The 23,560-nt window shown below is 44.0% G+C and overlaps 1 protein-coding gene across 1 annotated transcript; it reads left to right on the top strand.

Moving 5' to 3' along the window:
• Positions 1-9,700: 9,700 nt before the first annotated feature.
• trib2 (tribbles pseudokinase 2) lies at positions 9,701-23,355 on the top strand. The gene is made up of 3 exons (XM_038800245.1): positions 9,701-11,221; positions 11,638-11,930; positions 22,299-23,355. The coding sequence occupies exons 1-3, from the start codon at positions 10,949-10,951 to the stop codon at positions 22,771-22,773; spliced, it is 1,041 nt and encodes a 346-aa protein (XP_038656173.1). The 5' UTR covers positions 9,701-10,948; the 3' UTR covers positions 22,774-23,355.
• Positions 23,356-23,560: the final 205 nt, after the last annotated feature.

The raw sequence follows: 23,560 nt of genomic DNA, 5'->3' as shown, positions 1-23,560 counted from the left end.
GTGGGTAAGGATAGTCAGGGCAGATTTCTTTGCCAAAGGACATGGGATATTTTACAGCAATCCAATAGTTTCATTGCCACTATTATTGGTAGTAAAACTTTGTTCCAAATGTAATTTATTTATATTTAAATTCCTCAGCTACTGTTGGATTTGAACTCAGTCTCCAGATCATTAGTCTAGGCCTCTCGATCACTAGTCAAGTAATATAATGACTATATATGACAACTTAGATAGCTAGAGTTAATTGACCAATGAAGGATATAGAGTTTAAATGTTTTTTTCAGCTAGACATGATGGTTTAGAAATCTGATCACATCTGAGAATGATCATGCGGGGTCAGGCATACACTACACCGCTGTTCATGTCGTCCCAGGACAATATGAAATTGGTATTCGCACTGATTATGATCCAGCCATGCAGCCATTGCAATCTCAGGAGAGTAGCCTTGCCTCCTTGAGAGAAGCATCCTATCTGAGGATGGCAACATGCCTGCTGTCTTACCACCTAATTTGCTTTTACCTTTATTACTCTCATACAACAAGTTGTGCCAGCCTTCTCCAGCAAATGCACTCATACTGTAGTCTGCAGCCTGGCCCTCTAGGCTCAGAGCTGTTCAAAATCACTCACCACAGATATCTGCAAGCTTTCTCAATGGAATGTCAGCAGTTTTCCACCTCTTAAAATGGGGGTAAAACTTCAGAAGAGCAGTAGGGTAAACAAGCACACAAGCCAGGCATTAAAGGATTGTAAAAGAGCGATTCATAATTCTCTCCTTCAACTATTAGATTCAGAGGGAAATGATTTGTTGGATACATTTGTTACTGTTGGGGGGTTAGGGGACTTCAGGGACAGGGTAGGGGAGTGGGCCTAGGCAGGGTGCTCTTTTGGAGGATCGGTGCAGACTTGATGGGCTGAATCGCCTCCCTCTCACTGTAGGTATTCTGTGTTACTGTTCTGATTTTGACACTGGTGTTTATATTTGCAGTGAAGTGAGCACAGGAACTAAAAGGCTGGGTGACGGAAGGCAATAGGGTTGTGTTTGTAAAATCAGTGGTGCGAAGGAGTGTGGGATTGTTGGTGTATTAGGGATTGGATCGATAGTGAAAGTGAAGTGCTTTTGGATCAGCTCTGGCAGCTAGGACTATTGGCGATCACTGCTGCTCCTGCTATTCCACTTCTTCATTTGCACCTTCCCCTCATCACCCCACTCTTGTTTTTGGTCCTTTTTCTCCTGCAATCCTTACTGCCCAGATGGTAGCAATTCTGAGCAGTCAATAGTTGGATTTTGCATTTCACTAATGCACTATATTCACGCTAAGTGCCATTTAACACATTTTGACTCTGCACTTACTTGTGCTGTTGTATATCTAAATAAATTATCAGATGACTTCACCAATAGATTGGCTTCAGATGCTGACACAATCCATGATTATTTTAAATCAGCTGTGCCTGAATTTGAATCTCCTGTCACTGACATTTCAGTCAATTTTAACTCTCATTCGTGGAGGAATCCAGGCAGGGCTGTAGAGGGGGAGGGAAGTTAAAATGGGGTGGGATTTGCCACCTCAATTTGACCGACCACAATTTTTAAATTATAGAGATAGAGGCGGGGTGAAATTCTCCCCTACCCGGCAGTACAGGGGGTCCCGGCGTAGCGGAGTGGCGCCAACCACTCCGGCGTCGGGCCTCCCCAAAGGTACGGAATTCTCTGCACCTTTAGGGGCTAGGCCCACGCCGGAGTGGCTCCCGCTCCGCCGACTGGCGCCAACGGCCTTTGGCGCCACGCCGCCCGGCGTCGGGGCTGGCCAAAAGGCCTTCGCCGGTCGGCGTGAGTCCGTGCATGCGCCGGAGCGGCAGCGGGCGCTGACATCACCACCGGTGCATGCGCGGTGGAGGGGGTCTCTTCCGCCTCCGCCATGGTGGAGGCCGTGGCGGCGGCGGAAGAAAAAGAGTGCCCCCACAGCACAGGCCCGCCCGCCGATCGGTGGGCCCCGATCGCGGGCCAGGCTACCGTGGGGGCACCCCTCGGGGTCCGATCGCCCGGCGCCTCCCCCAGGACCCCAGGGCCTGCTTGTGCCGCCTGCTCCCGCCGGCACAGAGGTGGTTTAAACCACGTCGGCGGGAGAGGCCTGACAGTGGTGGGACTTCAGCCCATCGCTGGCCAGAGAATCGCCGCTGGGGGCCCGCCAATCGGCGCGGGGGGCCCGCCGATTCCCGGGTGGCGGAGATTTCCGGCCACAGCGGGGGCGGGATTTACGCCAGCCCCGGGCGATTCCCCGACCCTGCGGGTGGTCGGAGAATTCCGCCCCTGGTTTCAGTTGGGGTAAGAATTGTAATTGGGGTAAAATCTGTCATTATAACTGAGATATAATAACGAATGAAGAGATGGCTTCCCTGCCAGGCAAAACCTACAAGGAGCAGGAGCCAGCGCCAGAGAATCACCAAGATCAGCTTTTGTGGGCCGAGAGGAACCAGTGTCTCTCAGGGTCCCACAAAGAAACCTTTGATATCCCATGCCCCAGACTTCATCCCCTCTCCGAACAGGATGCCCCTTCCCGAACATTTACCTTGAGCCAGTGATTGTGCCCATTGTCCCTAGCAATGGCCCTTGATGCCCAATTTTAATAGTTACACAACTTCTTCCCGTTGACTGCACTGCCATTTTTGTTGGGACATTTGCAAGCAGTATATGAATGAGGCCCAGTCATTAGAATCAACTGATCCTTGCTACTGTCACTCCAGGTAAAATTTTCTGCTTGTGTTCCAGCATGGGAATTAAAGTTGAGCTGTTAATATCAGGAAATAAAAATTGCATTCAAACTTGAAAGGTATGCCAAAGAAGATGGTACCTTTCGGAACTGATTTTAAGTTTGTACAAGTGAATGGGTCTTGAGTGTGTTAAAATCTTGCCCACATACTGATCTAGAATTATAACTGCAATATGAACATATTTTGGCACAATAGGGAATGCGTCAACATAGTATTGACTAAATGATCAGTGTTTAGTCAATACTGCTTTGAACACTTCCGATTTTGCCATATAGAGGCTGGAGAGATGTTCAAATGCTTTATGTGGTAATTGGAAATGCCTTTCATTTGCTCTTGGCAAACAAGCCTCCAGAGATCACCAAATAGATAATGGTGCATTCCCATGACCTCACAATGAACAGTCGTGAGAACGATCACAGTAAAGTGTGCGTGTTTACATCAGCACTCTGTGGAAATCTCCAATTTTAAAAGAAGAGAATGTAAACTATAATAAATAGGTAATTCAACCAAATGTTTCCAAAAAGTGAAACAATACACCGCAAATAGCAAAAAATGCTTTTATTTAATACAAGTTAAATGAGGTGAAGATGTGGGCATGCTGCCAGAGATTATTATAAACAAATATATATAATACATAAATATATGATGTGAAATAGAATCAATCTTTTTATGAGCCCACTACATGAGTTAAAATGTACGTACAGTGCATAAGACTGTAATATCCTCAGTCCAAGATATATGGAGTTATTTTTAGCTGTTGGTGAACAACCCAGCAGAGATTTCTCCAAGATATTTGCAAATCTAGGGCACCTGAACGATGCGGGGTTGGAAATTAGGAAAAAAGAGGTGCGCCGAGCTGCTTCTTGAATTGCCATAATGACTCTTGCAGAACACAAAAATATAATCAATACAAATGTTACTATATAAATGTAAATTATCTAAGATGTTGTTCATTCCCTTTGCTGTCATATCTCATTTCCTTTTTAGACCGAAATTGAAACTGATCAAAATTGGCATGATGGTTGACCACAAACTATGATTATTTTTCATCATTGTATTTAAAAAGGTGAACAAATATTTCATGCAGCATCATTTTACCAGACTTATTTTGTGCCACCTTGCTGTACGGGTATGAATCAAATTAGACTGTTGCTATGTGCAAAAATGTTAGATTTTGTGTAAAATACAACCAACTGTGGTTTTAAAGGAGAATTAAAATATAGTAGAGAACTAATCTGTTTACAACACAAGATCTTCTCTATCAATTTTTTTTGTTTTATTTTCATCACAGGATTAGATTTTGAATTATTCAGGTATTTTGGTTTCAGGGAAGTTCGGAAGTTCTATTAATAGCTATAGATAACTTATGTTGACATTGATGCAGATTCAGCACTGCTCTGTACAAATCAACCACAATACAGTAATATCAATTAAGAAATTGAAAATTGATTCCATTTGTTGCAAGAGGAAGGAAAAAAGAAAAAAAATCTGAGTTCAAAAGTCCCTCATTGACTCACAGTCTGTTGAGTTGCTGAAGCAAGAGAGTTTAGATGGAGTAGATGACTTATTTTGACACCATGATATGGGTTTCAAATTCAACCCAGGTGGATGAACGAATGCGTTTCTCTGTTCAAACTTCACCCCATATCCCACTGCACCTACCAAAATAAAAATTGGTTATTTTTTCTTTTGAGTTCTAATAATGTTGCAGAACAACATAGTATTCCATTGGTAAACAAAAAGAATAACAAATGTTCCCAGGTTGCTTGACAGCTCACAGCAATTTTGTTCAATGTTCACAAAGAGATATTTTTCTGCAATCTTTCAGATAACATTTGTTGTATTTGTTTTGTGCTAGTGTTTTTAAAAAACATAATGCGCACATGGGGCTGAATTTTATGGTGGCCATCTTTTCTGGGGAGCTAGGCGTGTAAAATACCCACCCCGCACAACCCTGAACTCACCCCCATAATGCCGCAGGCAGCACAGCCCGCCGGCCATATTAAAATAACTAATTAAAGCTCAATTAGCTTTGTTATCCACCCCAAAATATGCTTGGCATGAGCAGCAGGGTGGGAACATAGAACATACATTGCAGAAGTAGGCCATTCGGCCCATCGAGTCTGCACCGACCCACTTAAGCCCTCACTTCCACCCTATCCCCGTAACCCAATAACCCTTCCTAATCTTTTTGGACACTAAGGGAAATTTAGCATGGCCAATACACCTAACCTGCACGTATTTGGACTGTGGGAGGAAACCGGAGCACCCAGAGGAAACCCACGCAAACACGGGAAGAACGTGCAGACTCCGCACAGACAGTGACCCAGCGGGGAATCGCACCTGGGACTCTGGCGCTGTGAAGCCACAGTGCTGTCCACTTGTGCTACCGTGCTGCCCTGAGCGGAAAGTCCGATTTTTAACCTCAAATGGTGAAAGGCAGGGAGGAAGGGGTGGTTGCTTTTTGTGGGCTGCCCTTTGCTGATCGCAGGGTAGCTCCCCTTAGAATGACACCCCCTCTTTCTCTTCCTTCATACTCATTCTGTCTCTTAAACCCACCCTCTCCATCCCCCACTGCTTGTGTTCCTAATGCTCCAAAGCCCTCTGGCCAAAGACCCTGGCCTTACCTGCTCTGGAGATCCTGCGCCATGGTCTGGAGATCCTACTAGCTGCTATCCTGCTGGCTGCCACTGACTTCCTGGCACTGTCGGGACTGACGGAATTGTCAACCAATCAAATTGGTCGGCAGCTCCAGCGTTTGGGCACTCTGTCCCAATAAAATCCCAGTGAACCCTTGTTGATGAGGCCCGCAGTGCTTTATTGCGTGGGGCTGCTCAGCATGGAGTTAGTCGGCTTCATGCTGATGTGGATTCTGGGGCAATGGGGGCCATGTTATCCATGCTCCCTATATTATTCTGCTAATGATGTTGATACAATGAACCAATTGGAATATTCTACATAGTAAATTCTGCCATACATATCAGAAAAGTCCACTCTATGGTTTTAATAGAAGTGTAAACATAGATTATTTCTATTGATAGATACATTAAACACAGGAGATCAGATAAGGACCAGATACTGAAAGGCCAAGATTAAAGGAAACTTCTTCACAGAAGAGATATCAAAAGTGTTGAAACCGTTGGTGCAATAAATTGTGAATTGAAAGCATTAACATTTTGAAATTTCCCACATTTAAGTCTTGGTGCATAGAGTGGGTTGACTCCAAGTCCAACAGATTACTATACTGACTGATAAATATAACCGGGACAGGAGGCAGGCATAGGCAGTGCATAGTAGTGAACTGCCTAGCCTAAGGATATTTCTCCACACCTCACAGTCATGTGTTTTCCACATAGGTGCCTCCCATTTTCAATTTCAAATTGTCTAACATCATCATCAAGCTCTTCCTCCTTTTCAGTATACATCCCTCTAACCTTCTTTCAATCACTTCCTTCAGCACATTCTCATGTCTTAGAATATGGCCACTTCAACCTTGTTGCCTTTTCTTCATGATATCCACTAACCATTCCACCACCCCTGCCACACTCCCCCCCCCCCCCCCACCCCGTCATTCTAAGATATTTTTCATTTCTCTTGTCTTCTCTCCAATTGACCTGCTCCATTCTTCTCCAGAACCTCATTTCACTATTTTCTGGTCTTTTTCCAAGAGCCACTTTTCAGCATTGTACAACGAGATGCTGCAAATCACAGGCAGTGATCTTAGGCATTTGAGGACCAGCAGAGGTTTTGATGATTGAATGGGAACTGCCAAAAAGGAAAACATCCGGAAGCAGAGCATTGGTCACCATGCTATCCCAATGTTTGGTGCAAGTTAGTGCAAAGGCACTGTTTACACAAGGTAGTTTTTCATGAATATATTTGTACACAAGCTCAAAGAAAATGGGGAATTCCAGTTTGGTCACCCAGTACTTCGACCTACCCTCAATTTTTGATAAATAGCTGGGAAAATAAGGAATACAAGATGGGTGAACTCTTCAGTGAAAGAGGTTACCTTCATGAAAAAAAAACCCTGTACAGTATCATGGGTGCTGTAACAAGTAGCAATGAGAGAAAAATATATAAAAATGTAAATAATCTGGCCATTATAGCTGTAACATTTTCAGAAATTGCAAAAAAATGCTGTTGTATTAAACTAAGACAAAGAGGACCAAAGCTGAGTAGTTCCTGATTGAAGCCAGCAGGGTTGAAAACAGCAATGGACAAGACAAGGTAAATGAGGAAATTGTTATTAGCAACACTAAACTTGGGTTTCAAAGGGTTGGAAATTGTAAGGGTTTGGAAGCACTAAGTGACGTTAGGGCTTCCATAGACCTGGAGGCCTTGGAAAATTTGAGCTATAGTTGGAGACCATGTAATGATTTTGGGTTTCAAGATTGTGCTGATGCAGGAAGAACAGACAGGATACCATATTTAAAGATTAAAGAAATAAAAGGAGAATACTTAATGATGTACTGCCCATAGCAATATCCATGAGCACGACAAGAAATGTTCTAGCAGAGAAAGAAATGCTGAAGATATGACAATTTTTTCTCACACCATTTCAGGAAGAGAATTTCAGTGGGGGCCTTGTGTAAAGGAGCAATTTTGTCAGACTGGTGTGACATAGAGTTAAGAATTGATGAGGGAACATCCTGTCTGACACAAAACAAGGAACTACAGAAATGGAAGTAATGTGAAAACCTTCACAATCTGCTTTGACCTCAAGGGAACTAAGATCGCTGATAGATGAAGAAGGTGGATGGGTTGATGATCAAAAGCAAGAACTGATAGCTGGGTGGCAAGATGTTAAATTTACAAAAGTCATAAAGATATTGGGAGTAATTTCAATCTAGCCAACCTGATTTTGCATTGCATTGCATTAACTTTACTGAAAAATAAATGTAGAGGACATAAATGATCCAATGCCATAATTTTCCTGCTGGGTGAGTGATGTTAAATTTACCCTCTATATGTGTATTTTTGTTACTTGTTTGTGGGATGTGGCCATTGCTGGTATAGCCAGCACATTCTCCACTCCTAATTGCCTTTGAGAAGGTGGTGATGAACGACCTTCTAGAACAGCTGCAATCCTTTGGTGCAGAAACAGCCACAATACTGATTGGGAGAAGGTTCTATTTTGGCGCAGAGACAATGAAGGAACATTGATATGTTTCCAAATCAGAATGGTGTATAGTTTGGAAGGGAATTTACTCAAGGTGGGATTCCCACGTGAATGCTCCCTTTGTCCTTCTCGGTGTCAAGAACTCAGAGGTTTAGAAGGTTCTATCACAGGAGCCTTGGCTTGTTGCTGCAGCACCAAGGTCAATGCTCGGTGGTAGCTATGGTTTAATTATTATTTGACCTTTCTCTAGTGGTTTGATAAAACTGAGTGGCTTGCTGGACCCTTTCAGAGTTACCCATATCGCTGTGGGCCTGGAGTCACATGTTGGTCAGACGAGGTAAGGACAGCAGAATTTGTTCCCTGAAGGACATTAGTGAACTAGGTGGATTTTACAACAATTTGGTTATTGAGATTAGCTTTTTATTCATTAATTAATTTAGAACATCGGGGAATATGAAATGGTTAGGAAGTTGGCTGAGTGACAGGAAACAGAAAGAAATGGTGAACAGTTGTTTCTCGGACTGGAGAACTGTATACAGTGGGGTTCCCTGGGGGTCAGGATTAGGAGCACTGGCCTCTATCAATAAACTATCTTGGGAGTCCAGGGCACAATTTCCAAAATTTGTGGATGACACAAAAGTTGGAAGCATTGTTAACTGGGATTCTGGGAACAATGATCTATGTCAGGAGGACAGAGACAGGCTGGTGGAATGAGCAGACACGTGGCGGATGGAATTTTATGAGAAGTTAAACCTTCTACCCGGGTCACCGGGTGGGTATGTTATATTATGACTGGAAACGTCATTGATGTGAAAGTAAAGAGTGGAGGATACGACATACCTGGCAAACCCCCAAGTTAATGTAAACAAAAAGCCAAGACGAGGCACCCACTGCACAGCAATTGGAGGGAGCCGTGACCAGGGGAGACCATAGTAACTTTTTTAAGGAAGTACACAATACTCGATACATTAAATGACTCTTATGAATATTTATGGTAGAAACCCTCTGAAGCGCAATATTAACTATTAAATCTCTGGTGGTTACAACGCGTGAACAAACGTAAGGTACAAACATTGCTTTTAACAATCTATGTGGGGGGGGGGGGGGGGGGGGGGTTAAGTGAATTATATGCACCTGTAACTCCTGAATATACCGGGAATATGCTACATCTATATTACTTTCCGAGGGGGAGAGAGAGAGGCAGCAGGAAGAATGCTGTTGCCTGTGGCTTTCTTCCTGCTGCACACATTCCTGAGTGTATTGCGCAAGGCTGCCCTCAGCATTCACCTCCTCTATGAATAACTATGAATAAAGAGACGCAGCTGCTCAGGATCAGGTTGCCGAGCCCGCTCACACACCTCGCGCAACCCTCCGCCGTCTTCATTGAATACCAAAGTAGCAAGAAAATAGCGCGGCCGTGCAATCCTTTCCCCCTCCTCCCGTCGTTGCAAAACCAAGAGGCACTGGGGTGAAGGAGGGGGGATGTTTTATTTTTTGGTGGGGGGTAAAGTCTCCCCTCACCTTTCGCACCGTTACTCTTAAAGGGGGGGGGGGGGGAAATCCTGCCGTGCCCATGGCAACTGGGTGCAACTGAAAGCCCTCCAATACCCGGGAGATCCGCACACACAGAGCGCGAGGGTGCGGAGGGATATCACCTACTTAACCCAGTGAGAGCGCGAGCGCAGCCTAATTTGATGAGCGGCGGTGACGCACGGGCCTGATTGACAGCTCTCCCGACCAATCGGCTGCGGCTGCCCGAGTGATTGACAGCAGACTGGAACCGGGAAGCGGGCCATTTACTTATCAGGTTAGTGTGAGGCGCAGTGGACCGCAGTCAGCGATTGTATTGAATGGGAGTTAGTGTTGCTGACATTATTCAGATTGCAGCCACGTAAGTAATACACAGGCAGCGGAAAGATGATGTCTTATGTCGGCTGTTGCTGAAAGGGATCGGCCTGGTCCTAACGGCCATCCCTTCATCTAGAGCAAAAAAAAAGAGGCTGCTGCAGATATTTATTTTTCTTTTGTTTTCATTTCTGTCTCTCCCTGGAATATTTTTCTTTTTGTTTGCAAAAAACTCCTCCAAAAAATTGTGCATCCCAAGGTCGTCATCTCAACAACTGTGCAATTGCAAAAGGCATCTGGAGTTTCAAAGTCATCGCTGTGTTTGGAATCTAGGCTTGGAGGAATTCAGCCTGCACGGTGGGAACACGATACGATTGATCTCTTTTGTCCTTTGACTGTTACTTTTTTTTAAAGAAAAAGATTTTTTTTTAAATTATCTACATATGCATATATAATAGGTGCTCGCCAAGAGTCGGGAAGTACTCGCCAGCCAAAGACTTTCTCAATGAGGGCGTGCGTGCAAAAATAAATCTCCTTTTTTAAAGTTGTACTTGGACGTTGCAAAGCAGATGACGAGAGGGGTGAATGCCAGACTTCTTGTTTGATGATAGTTTGAGGCTATTTTGTTTCAGCTGCACAGGAGAGAGACGGCGGCGACAGAGGGGATCGGACGCCACCTAGAGTTGGAGGGTGAGGAAGCGGAGTCCATTCCCCTGTCCGTCGCCACCTTGTTGGCTTGTGTGCAGAGCGCCTGGGCCACTCGGTGCGCGTTGCGTGTGTTTGCTGCTGCGGCGAATGCCCCCACGTAACCACCAGAACAAAAACCATTGTGAGCTGGCGCTCCACGTTCCGCTTCGACAACATCAGGGCTCTGGTTGCATTGGACTGTTTTGTGCTCTAAACGCTGCATTTATATGACCCATCCGAATACTCTATGCAAAAGACAAAAACTGTAGCAATAAACATACGGTCTGCATTATCACTCCAAATGGTGCTTATTTTATAATAAAGAACAACTTCTACTGGGGGCGGGGGAGGGAAATACAACTGGACCCTACAAGTCTAGACCAAAGCACAAGAGACGGGGAAACGCTCCGAAGGTTTCTGGAGTAAAGAAAACTCTCTGATCTGTCCATTCATACGCGCCAACGTTTGTCAGTGAAGCCTTTTTTAAACAAAACAAAAAAAGAGAAGACTACTATTTACAGCCCCATGAGCATACAGAGATCAAGTCCAATCAGCATTGTGAGGTATGGACGATCGAGGCACAAGACACACCACGAATATGAAGAATTGTCTTGTGTGAGGACTAGTGACTGCAGCCAGAGTTTCAGCCCGAACCTAGGCTCTCCCACTCCACCTGAAACCCCTAACTCGTCTCATTGCATTTCTCAAATCGGACAGTATCTATTGTTGGAGCCTCTAGAGGGTGACCACGTTCTTGGGGCTGTGCATATGCACAGCGGCGAGGAGCTCGTTTGCAAGGTAAAATGCATTTACCAATAGCTTCACTAGTAAAACGCCATTCAGAATTCATGACGTGTGTGCACAATACACCAGGGGTAAATGAATGAAAGTGCAGCCTCTTTTGTTAATGTGAAGTTAGAATGTGTGTGGCGGGGAGATACTTGGGCGGTTGAATCCATGAAACTTTGTAAATTTCTGAAATTTAATTATAAACTCTTTTTATAATTCGGTAATGCGATTTCACAAGGGGATATTTATAAAAACTTTGAAGTTTCACCCTAAGGATGTGAAACGCATGGGCCTTGTGCACCAACAATAGCCATTGTGCTTTACTGTAAAACTGCTAAGCTATTTCACCCCGATTGTGCAGCTTCTTGGTGCAGTAGTTAGTAGAGGAAAGGGTGTCAGAATTCACTTTTGTTTCCTTTCCACAGGTATTCGATGTTGGTCGATATCAAGAAACGTTAGCAGCTTATTTTTATCTGTCTGCACATGAAAGCATCAATCAGATAACTGAAATTCTTCTAGGGGAGCAACGAGCGTATGTTTTTTTTGAAAAGAGCCATGGGGATATGCATTCATTTGTCCGCACTTGCAAGAGGCTCAAAGAGGATGAAGCAGCGCGATTGTTCTATCAGATAACGTCTGCTGTGGCACACTGTCACGATAATGGCGTGGTACTTCGAGATCTCAAATTAAGAAAATTTGTATTTAAAGACGAGGAACGGTAAGACTGGCAGCCCGTGGCCGTTTTAATCCCGCAAATATAAGCCACAGCTATTAGTATAAAGAGTCGCCTAGGATTGCTGTAATGCCCCCCAATACGGCAAGACAAAACAGCATTCTGCACTGTTCAAACTGTTACACTCCAATAATCTTCTGGTAAATATTTTAAGTCACATTATTACGTTACTAGTTTCTGTTTGGACCAAGATTTCGGAGGCTGAATTCTAATACAACTTTAACAACTCTGGTTAGCCCTCACATGGGACTTTTGTCCCACGTGTGGGTCTCTCCTGCTTAAGCCTTCTGCAGAACTCGTGGCCATTGTTCGATTAAACGTTTGTTTTCCCTTTGATGGTTAGAAAAGTAACTCCTAGTCCAGACACATGGTGACATTGAACTTTTTTTTGATCAGCACACTGGCACTCTTCACAGAAAGCTGAAATAATGCTCAGCTCTTTAAAACGCACTGGGGTTAGGCGCACAAACTAGTTGGGGGCACTATCACAACCACCCACTTTATTGACATGGATGGGCTGCTTTGTTGCAAGATACTGAGTGTTCTTCCCACGCAGTGAAACCGCATAAACTCTTGCAGGTTACAGTAACGGAAGGCAGTCTGCCTTGTAGCTCACACATTTGGTGCAAAACTTAAAAGAACTGACTGCGTCAGCCACGTGCCACTGCAGTGTGAGTGAATTTGATTCCGGATTTAAACATGCACACTGACCGAGTCTGCACTGGATATCTACCTACTACTGTACTCCCTTTGCTTAAATGAATACGTGTCCCCTGTCCAAAAAAAATACGTTTCTGACAATGCAAGTCGGGCAGATTTTAAACCATCTGCAGCAGTACAGAGCCGTGTATAATTCCAGTGTGCAACAGTCAAACACCATAGTGAGTCACTCATGATGTATCCCTTGTGTGTAGAAACGTGGACCCACTCTCTGCCGTGCACAAAGGAAAACGATGTCTGGTTTATTCTTGGGAAGGTTTAGGAAGTGGTTCCCAGCTTGCAAAGAATATGGCTGGAAATGAACAGCAGGATGCTGATGGTTGGAATGCAGATGTATATATTGGAAAGAGCAGTGCACTGTTTTGTAGAAGGTCCTGAATTAGGAATCGGGTGTAGTGCTTGTCCCCAGTGTGTTTCCGGCACCCTGTGTGTCTGGTGCATACGGCGACTGACTGCCTCTTGCCTCTGGAACCGCAAGAGCCGAATATGGATTTTGGTTAGAACCTGGCTCCGCGTCCGGCGCGTGGAGACCGGTTAGTTTGAAAGGCGGACTGTTGGTGTTTTGGTTTATTTTATTTTATTTTGCGACTTGTAGGTTTTGAAGTTGACTTTCTAAACTCGCTCGTGGGGAGAATGTTGTGCTTCGGGCCGCGGTTTTCTGCGCTGCAGAACACGCCGTGGTCCCTGGCAGGCACCCTGCTACCCGCTCAGTCTGCAGCAGCTGCTCGGCTGCACTCAGCTCTTGGCGTTGTGGTCTTGCTGAGGTGAGGCTTACCCTGGGTGGCAGGTTCCCCGAGTCTCTATGGAGACAGCAGCGTATTTCCGGCGGGCTGCTCTGCGGTCTCATTCACACTGAAATGGGAAGGCATTGGCACACTTAGTTTCCTTTCTGCTCACCAGACAGCTGCTTTTGCAACAACAAAATCTGGAAAGGTATATTCTGCCTGGTTTAAAAGTTACCATTGCCTTCTCCCTGTCCCCAATTAAAGCCTGTCCAGGGAGCTGCCAGAGGAGCAGTTGTCAGATCAGGTGTGCTCTTTCAAAAGGGACCCAGCGTCTGGGAAAAACAAATCATAAAACCGAGGACAAAAACAGAAAATGCTGGAAAATCTCAGCAGGTCTGGCAGCATCCATGGAGAGAGAAAAGGGCTCACCGCGTTTCGAGCCTGGACGATTCTTCATCTTCATTCAGACTAAAAAGGTTAGCTCCGCCCCCCCTCCACAGATGCTGTTAGACCTACTGGGATTTTCTAGCGTTTTCTGTTTTTGATTCAGATTACAGCAGCAGTAATTTGATTTTATCATAAAACCAAGTGATCTTTAATGTTACCCATATTCACCGGCACTCCAGGCCCTACAGTGCCCACAGCTCACAGAATCCCCACCAGCATATTGACAACTGCTGCATATGCTCCTTCCCCATGGCCACCTGGGTATGGGCAAGACCTATAAATATGTGTGTGGCAGACAGGGGAAGGAGGTCAATCTAGTTACTATAACTGCTACAGTTAGCTTCAATTGAAAGCAAATCCGACAACATTCAAGATCTTGTTAAACCAGAAGAGGTACAAAAAATAAATCGGCTTTTGAAAATTGAGCCTTGCTGATGTAACTCTCCAGCGGCTTTATTTTTACACCTGTTTTTCTTTGCGATAGTGCCTTTTCCTCTTTAGTATTAATCTTTCAGTGGTTACTTTAAAAACACTCGTCACCTAATGCTTAATGCGCAATGAAATATGTAAATTAAAATAGAAAATAAAACGACTGCAGCTCCAGTTGCACAACTTGAGGAGTTCACCAAGTGGCCAGTTCTATATGTTAATGTGCGCATAAATGCATACAGCAATACTTACTGTTCCTGCAGTGTGGGGGAAAGGAAATTGGTGGCCAGTGCTTATTATGTGCTCGGTGTTTGTTTTTGTTGATTTTAGAGGAATGTGTCTGCATGTCAGTAACACCTTGAACTGCAAATTTGTTCCTGTTGTGAGCTGACTGTCCATGTTGCAGACAAGAGAATTAACTAATCACTTTCTTGCATAACAAATTTAGCCTTTATTTCAACTAGTCTTTTGTTAAGTCACCTGAGACTTTACATAAACAGCTTGTGGCATCTAGTGGTAGAAATGGAATATTCACAAGTGAACAATTTTCCTACTCATAGTGATGATACATTTTGATGTGAAGAGTTATTGTCAGACTCTCAAAATTGGAGGAAAAGTATTAAAACGCATGATGCTTCAGGTACCAGGAGCTCCTTTTCTGTCCCGTTTGCTTGCATTTTTAAAAAGTATCACAGCCCTAAGCAAAACAGAATCCCCAGTTCTTTGGCTTTCACAGTCGTTTACAAGCTCTCTCCCGTATATATTTTTTGTTCTGTTTCGAGTACAGTCCTGATTTACTTCGGCAATTCAGCTGGCCATGATAGTGATATCTTGGTGGGAGCTGCGTTATTAGTTCTGATGTCTGTCCACTTACATCTGTGAATGTTTAAACCAGCTGCCTGATCAAAAGCCTTTTTTGTTTGTGGGGGAGGTGGGGGCAGAACCTAACTGGCTACGATTAGATTAATCGGCAAACATTATGTTGTGAACTAGATTTCATGAGCAATTTTCTTGCATCTGGGGCTACTTTAATTATTTGATCTATCCTGAGTTGGGTTAACTAGAAGCAACAATTGCAGCTGCTGCTGTATTTCCTGGCAGGTGGTTGCTTGAGTGGTGTAGAACCAGTCCATGTGATGCTGATGGAGTGACACCCAACTGCCTCTGCCTTCTTTTGGGATAGATGTGATGGGTCAGGAGCAGAATTTTGGCGTAATTGTTCATCCACAAGTGTTTGAATTCCATAGTGGGGATGGTGCAAGGAAAATTTGCTCTGGAAATTCCATGTTAGTTTTGACTTAATAACACAAGATGAACATTGCATGTTGTCAAGTCATTTTCCAAGTTTCTGTATCTAATCCTACTGACTCTAGTGGCAGCTCTGTTTCAAAATGGTGATGGTTCTCCCTGCCTCTATATGTATGTACATATTTGGTGCTATGTTAATTATTGCACAACTTTCCTTTGAATTTTCATTGTCAACAAATTGCTCCCATTAGCTGAAGTGATTTATGTGGCAGAATGTTCCATACCTTCTTTCAATGCTACAATTCAGGGCTTTTCTTTAATATAAACATCAACCCCTTTTGACCAGCAGCATTAGAGATTAAGTTTTCTGCTTGAAACTCTTGAGAGTCGCATTGCTTCATTGCCAACAGAGACTGCATATTGCACAGTTTGGGTGTCTCCTGGATGGATGTTCCATTCTTTAATTGCTGGGGCTTCATTGCTCTCAAGATTTAAAAAAAAACTAACTTCCACTTCACCTTCAAATGTAGTGACTCATTTTGATTTATAGTTTCTGGTACTTTGTGACTTAGCTCCTTGAGTAAAATGTTCTTTATGTATGAATTTCAGAGTCTCAATAGTGAGTGTTGGTGGGCAAAACCATGAGGAATATCACAACCAACCCTGGTCCTGACCCCACAGATGCATGTTTCCCAACAGTGACGCCGCCCCAACCCGCCTCAGATTAACGATCAGGGGCCAGTTCTCTTTTCTTTGCGTTTTTTTCTAATCTAGCCCCAAGGCAGAGATGATGTGGATTTCCGAGTTAATTTAGCTGAGACCTGAGGTTGAACTTGTGACTGTATGTGAAACGTTTCTTGTATGGACCTGTGGCAATATTCCATATTTATGACATGATTTCTGAAAGACTGGCGCTGTGATGTACAAAATGCATAATTTTGTAAGATGGCAAAATGTAACAGCTGAAAACTTTTAACCTGTGGTGGAATTCATTTCAGCCTGATTCCCACTAGTCCACCGCAGTGCAAATGCTGAATGTGCATGTAGCCGGAGAGCTGTACAAGCTGAGGTTGAATGATTTCCAAATGAAGTGTTGCAACAAGGAGGAGACTGTTTAGATATCAAAATAAATTGCCACATTCCTTCCCAAATTGTGCAATGGCAGTTTTTATATTTAGTTGTGCGGTAGTGTTTTGAATTATTTGATTGAATAATACTTTGTTTATTTGTAGCACTCTTTGAACTTGCAGAGAGCTGTCTGTCATTGGTGTGGAAGTCTGCCCCATTCAGAGTAGATTGCTACTGTAATTTGCTCCCATTTTGTTCATATACTCTGATTCAACAAGCAGTTCCACTGTTGGAAAACATACTGCCGATTGTATCATGGTGCATTATGTTGCTTTTTAACTCTTTATGATCAGCAAATGCTTAAAAACAATCTTGTGCATTGCTTTCAATTTATGCACATTTTTTAAAAAGCTTCCATCTTTGGGCACCTGAATGTGACAACAGAATATTTCTACGGTGTAATATCCTAGGAATAAAGAGCTCATTAAGTGGCAGTCGGCACTTTGAATTTCATGTATAATTTCATGCACAGTATCACTATGGAAACAAACTAAGATGGAAATCCTAAATGCATGAAAGATTGTTTTGAATATTTGAATACTGTTCTTCAATGATTTTCAACAAATTTATGCTGGTTCATGGTAAACCATACCAACGATTGTTGGAATTGTGTTTTTATGTATTGGATGGGTTGCGTTTGCAGAGTGGTGGGAAGAACACACAAAATTATAAATCTGCACGAATAGAGGAGTAACAAAACAAAAAGATAAATAAAGTAAACAAAGTTGAGAGGGGATACAGAGAAGATTCACCAGAATGTTTCCTGGGATGGAACATTTAAGTTATAAAGAGAGTTTGGATAGGCTTGGGTTGTTTTCTCTGGAGCAGAGAAGACCTGATTGAAGGGGTGACCTGAATGAAGGGGTGACCTTATTGAAGTATACAAGATTATGAGGGGCATGGAGAGGATGGATGGGGAGCAGCTAATCCCCTTAGTTGAAGGGTCAGATATGAGGGGACACTCGTTCATAGTGGGAGGTTTAGGGGGATTTGAGGAAAAACCTTTTTACCCAGAGAGGTTTGACAGTCTGGAATGCAGTCTTGAGAGGGTGGTAGAGGTGGGATGCCTTACATCCTTTAAAAAGTACCTGGATGAATACTTGGCATGCATTCAAGGCTATAGGCCAAGTGCTGGCAAGTGGGATTAGGTGAGCAGGTCAGGGCCTTTCATGCATTGGTGCAGACTCGATGGGCCAAAGGGCCTGCTCTGCACTTTAGTATTCTATGACAGTCCCCGGTGGGATCGCCTATCCTCTTTTTGAATAAAACAAAAATCAATAAATTAAACATATTTGCAGATTGGGGGAGAGATAGAGGGTGACAGCCCTTAGTGAGGAAATAACTAAAACATGGGGTAGCATGGTGGTTAGCATAAATGCTTCACAGCTCCAGGGTCCCAGGTTCGGTTCCCGGCTGGGTCACTGTCTGTGCGGAGTCTGCACGTCCTCCCCGTGTGTGCGTGGGTTTCCTCCGGGTGCTCCGGTTTCCTCCCACAGTCCAAAGATGTGCGGGTTAGGTGGATTGGCCATGCTAAATTGCCCGTAGTGTCCTAAAAAGTAAGGTTAAGAGGGGGGTTGTTGGGTTACAGGTATAGGGTGGATACATGGGTTTGAGTAGGGTGATCATTGCTCGGCACAACATCGAGGGCCGAAGGGCCTGTTCTGTGCTGTACTGTTCTATAACATTAAAAGGAAACTTGCAAAATCAAAGAAAAATGTGACCCTGAGGATCTTGATGCACCCCAGCCCCTGCGGCTCCCACTAGTTGCAAGGGCCTCAATTGTGCAGATGGACACTGCATGCTCCCTCTCAATGGTCACCCGGCTGCAAACATAGCTGCGGTAGAGGGTTTGAGTGACCTCCCTCGACCGCCTGCTGCCTGGTACTGTTAAAAGCCAACCTGGCTAGGCCCAGGAGCACGCTTCGAGGCCCTCTGCCCGCCAGGTGACCCAAAGATTAGGAGTGTGGGGCTGAAGTACAACCAAAAGTTAAAGAGCAGCCCCTTCAAATAACTAAACGGGGGCTGAAATCTCAGGCAACCCAAGTGGAACACTGACTCCCCTTGACTGCAGGAAAGACATGTGGCCTGGGAGTCTGTGAATGACCTATGGTTGCATGACATCACTGCAATGCAAAGCCCTCTACCCTCGGTCCTTGTTGAAAAAGGGGACGACTCCCAAGTAGAGAGCCTTCCACTGGGGAGCTTGGTTTATATGTGCATAAATTGTTAATAGTGGCAGCACAGATTTGAGAGCGCTATGAATAAAGCATACAGCACCCTGGGCTTTATCAATAGGTGCATAGAGTACAAAAACAAGTGAGCAATGGTGTATAAGTCAGCGTTGGTGGAATAGTGGTGAGCATAGCTGCCTTCCAAGCAGTTGACCCGGGTTGGATTCCCAGTCATCACGGTGATGATTTACTCATAAGTTTTAGGAGGCATTGGTTAGCACTGTTGCTTCACAGCACCAGGAACACAGGTTTGATTCCCGGCTTGGGTCACTGTCTGCAGAGTCTGCACGTTCCCCTCGAGTCTGCATGCGTTTCCTCCGAGCGTTCCGGTTTCCTCCCACAAGTCCCGAAAGACGTGCTGTTAAATGAATTGGATATTCTGCATTCTCCCTCTGTGTACCCGAATAGGCGCCGGAATGTGGTGACTAGGGAATAATGTAAGCCTCTTTGTGACACTAACAAAGATCATTATTATTAAAGTCATGTTAAACCTGTTTGAAACACTAGTTTGGCCTCAGCTGATGTATTATGTCCAGTTCTGGGCACCACCCTTCATGAAGGATGTGAAGGCCTTTTAAGAGAGTGCAGTAAATGTTCACAAGAATGGTTTTAAGGATAATAACTTCAGTTACGTAGATTGGAGAAGTTGCGACTATTTTCCATGGTGGAAAAGGTTGAGGGGAGATTTGGTAGAGGCATTAAAGTCATAAGCCTGGAGAGCGTAGATGGGGCGAAACTGACCCCATTGCTGAAACCAGAGGGCACGATATAGAACATAGAAAAATACAGCACAGAACGGGCTCTTCAGCCCACTATGTTGTGCCGAACCTTTGTCCTAGATTACTCATAGATTATCATAGAATTTACAGTGCAGAAGGAGGCCACTCGGCCCATCGAGTCTGCACCGGCTCTTGGAAAGAGCACCCTACCCGAGGTCAACACCTCCACCCTATCCCCATAACCCAGTAACTCCACCCAATACTAAGGGCAATTTTGGACACTAAGGGCAATTTAGCGTGGTCAATCCACCCAACCTGAACATCTTTGGACTTTGGGAGGAAACGGGAGCACCCGGAGGAAACCCACGCACACACTGGGAGGATGTGCAGACTCCGCACAGACAGTGACCCAAGCCGGGAATCGAACCTGGGACCCTGGAGCTGTGAAGCAATTGTGCTATCCACAATGCTACCGTGCTGCCCTTAAGAACAAATTAATCTACACTCCATTATTCTACCATAATCCATGTACCTATCCAATAGCCGCTTGAAGGTCCCTAATGTTTCCGACTCGACTACTTCCACAGACAGTGCATCCCATGCCCCCATTACTCTCTGGGTAAAGAACCTACCTCTGACATCCCCCCTATATCTTCCACCATTCACCTTAAATTAATGTCCCCTTGTAATGGTTTGTTCCACCCGGGGAAAAAGTCTCTGACTGTCTACTCTACCTATTCCCCTGATCATCTTATAAACCTCTATCAAGTTGCCCCTCATCCTTCTCTGTTCTAATGAGAAAAGGCCGAGCACCCTCAACCTTTCCTCGTAAGACCTACTCTCCATTCCAGGCAACATCCTGGTAAATTTCCTTTGCACCTTTTCCAAAGCTTCCACATCCTTCCTAAAATGAGGTGACCAGAACTGCACACAGTACTCCAAATGTGGCCTGACCAAGGCTTTGTGCAGCTGCATCATCACCTCACGGCTCTTAAATTCAATCCCTCTGCTAATGAACGCTAGCACGCCATAGGCCTTCTTCACAGCTCTATCCACTTGAGTGGCAACTTTCAAAGATCTATGACATAGACCCCAAGATCTCTCTGCTCCTCCACATTGCCAAGAACCCTACCGTTAACCCTGTATTCCGCATTCATATTTGTCCTTCCAAAATGGACAACCTCACACTTGTCAGGGTTAAACTCCATCTGCCACTTCTCAGCCCAGCTCTGCATCCTATCTATGTCTCTTTGCAGCCGACAACAGCCCTCCTCACTATCCACAACTCCACCAATCTTTGTATAATCTGCAAATTTACTGACCCACCCTTCAACTCCCTCATCCAAGTCATTAATGAAAATCACAAACAGCAGAGGACCCAGAACTGATCCCTCCAGTACGCCACTGGTAACTGGGCTCCAGGCTGAATATTTGCCATCCATCCCCACTCTGACTTCTATTGTTTAGCCAGTTCATTATCCAACTGGCCAAATTTCCCACTATCCCATGCCTCCTTACTTTCTGCATAAGCCTACCATGGAGAACCTTATCAAATGCAAATTAATCGACAAAGGACAAGATGAGGAGTGATTGGATGTGGAAGGCTCTGCCTAATTCTATAAATTATTGAAGCGATACTGCAAATCTGGCATAGTTAAATGCAGGAAATATTGAATTGGAAATTGAGGCATCACTATTCTCCCATGAGTAAGGAGGAACTAATTTTAACTGGTTTGATCAAGTTTTGTGCATGTTAATTTTGCAAGTTAGGCTTGTATTGTATTGAGTTGGAAGTTTACATTGTTCCCCATGTAAAGGCAGTGTTCTCTTCTTCAGAGGTCATTGCCTGCCCACTACACTAAGTCTTTTTCATACAGAGTTTTGTGTAAAAGTGTGTTGTTATTTCAGTGTTAATCTCCTACGATTTACTGTTTTTATTTAAAGTGTTAACTCCGAATCTTTGTAATTTCCTTTTGATGTATGGAGCTGGTTGTGCTGTGAGCATCATTCACTGTCTCTGAAGTTCATAGCCAAGAAATGAGAGAGCTAACCTGCTGCTATGCCTGCCAGTATAGCTCGGTGGCGGTTTGCAAGTAGTGAAAGACGTTTTGACCCATATCCTCCTTTCTGTTCCCTTCCTGACGAAGTGCCTGGTTTTGGGAAGAAGAGGAAGTTACTTGTTCTAAGATTGGGAGTTGGATGTGTGTGAATCCAGAAGGAGCACTAATGTTATTTGACTTCCATTTCACCCCTTTTTATGGATGGCAGCCCTATTATTGAAGCCCATAGCTTTAAAAGTGGTTACAGGTTACAGTTCTGGTTACAGTTCTAGTTAATATGAACAGTCAGAATTCCCCTGTTCAGAGCACAAGAGCAGTATTTGGTTTCGATGGCTCTTTCACTGAATATAACACACAGCATTTAGTAAAATGTAGCCAGAAATTGGGAAGCATACAACAGAGCAAGAGATTTGAAATGGACAGCCAGTAGCCATATTCTGTGAAATGCAGAAATTTCAAGTCTACCATATCTAGGGTTTATATTTACATTCATTTGTGGAGTAAGCAAAAACATCCAGCGTGTTATTAAAGTCAGTTTCTAATTTGTGCAGTATGTGTTATATTGAACAGCTTCTTTGAAACACTAGAGTATATTTCCTTGGCAAAGTTGTTATGTTATGTAATTTGTTTTATTTCTCTGTTGTAGAACTCTAGTGAAGCTGGAAAGCCTGGAGGATGCTTGTATCTTGAATGGTGAAGTTGATGCTCTCTCAGACAAGCACGGGTGCCCAGCTTATGTGAGCCCTGAGATTCTTAACACCAATGGCAGCTACTCTGGTAAGGCAGCTGATGTTTGGAGCCTAGGTGTGATGCTGTACACAATGCTCGTTGGACGGTATCCCTTCCATGACGTGGAACCAAGTTCACTCTTCAGCAAGATTCGGCGTGGCCAGTTTAACATTCCAGAAACTCTTTCTCCACGGGCGAAATGCCTTATCCGTAGCATTTTGCGTCGTGAGCCTTTGGAAAGGCTGACATCCCGGGAAATCTTGGACCATCCCTGGTTTGCCTCTGATTTTGCATCTTCTAGTTCCGGATATGGTGCTAACGAAAAGGAAGCAGTTGATCAGCTGGTACCTGATGTGAATATGGATGTTGAATTGGACCCATTTTTCAACTGAGTTTACCCTTTGGTTGGATGTGGTCGAGAAGATATTAACAGCTGGTACCCACCACATGGCATCCTTCCTGAACTGATTAATGGTACCTTGAATCAACCTAGCTTGGTAGCAAAAGTGGTGAAGATGTATAGTAACTTAAATGACTAGCAGAGTGGGACTTCTAAGGGTTAACATGTAGCACAACTAATCAGGTCGTTCTGCTATCAAGTTAGATTGATTGGAAGGAGAAGGCAGTGTAAAATGTTGCAGCTTCTCATCTCATGGAGCCACGGAGAGCGCTGAATACTGCACACATGCATAATTGTGCAGTACATCACTCATTCTATAATGGTTGCAAATCACAAATAGAAACTTAATTAGCCTCGACACACAATGTAACACATTGGCATCGCACTGTTAGATTATTTTCCTTCTCTCATTATTCAGGGAATGTACAATCCTCCTGTAAAGAGTCTCCTAAATTTGTTTCTGATATTTTAACATTTTACTCAATGTGATTCATTAAAAAAAATTTAGGTGCACATAAACCGACCATAAAATGCGGGTGCTAAAATAAAAGTTCTGCTTGTGTTTATATGTAGCTATTTTCATTATCTTGTGTAATTTTCTTTCTGAGTAAACTAAATATTGTCAGAAAATGAGCATGTTGGTGCTCAGTTCCCTAAGAGGGAAAAAAAACTGTTTTCTGTTGAGTGTACAATACTTCAATGCAGGTTGGTAGGATCTATTGAAATGAAAATGTCAGCTGTAGCTTCACTGGTAAGGAAGCCCTTATTGGTAGACATTC

Source organism: Scyliorhinus canicula, chromosome 6, assembly GCF_902713615.1.
Source record: "Scyliorhinus canicula chromosome 6, sScyCan1.1, whole genome shotgun sequence".
NCBI lineage: Eukaryota > Metazoa > Chordata > Chondrichthyes > Carcharhiniformes > Scyliorhinidae > Scyliorhinus > Scyliorhinus canicula.
The sequence above is the reverse complement of the archived record's forward strand: the minus strand, read 5'-3'. Positions and strand labels throughout refer to the sequence as shown.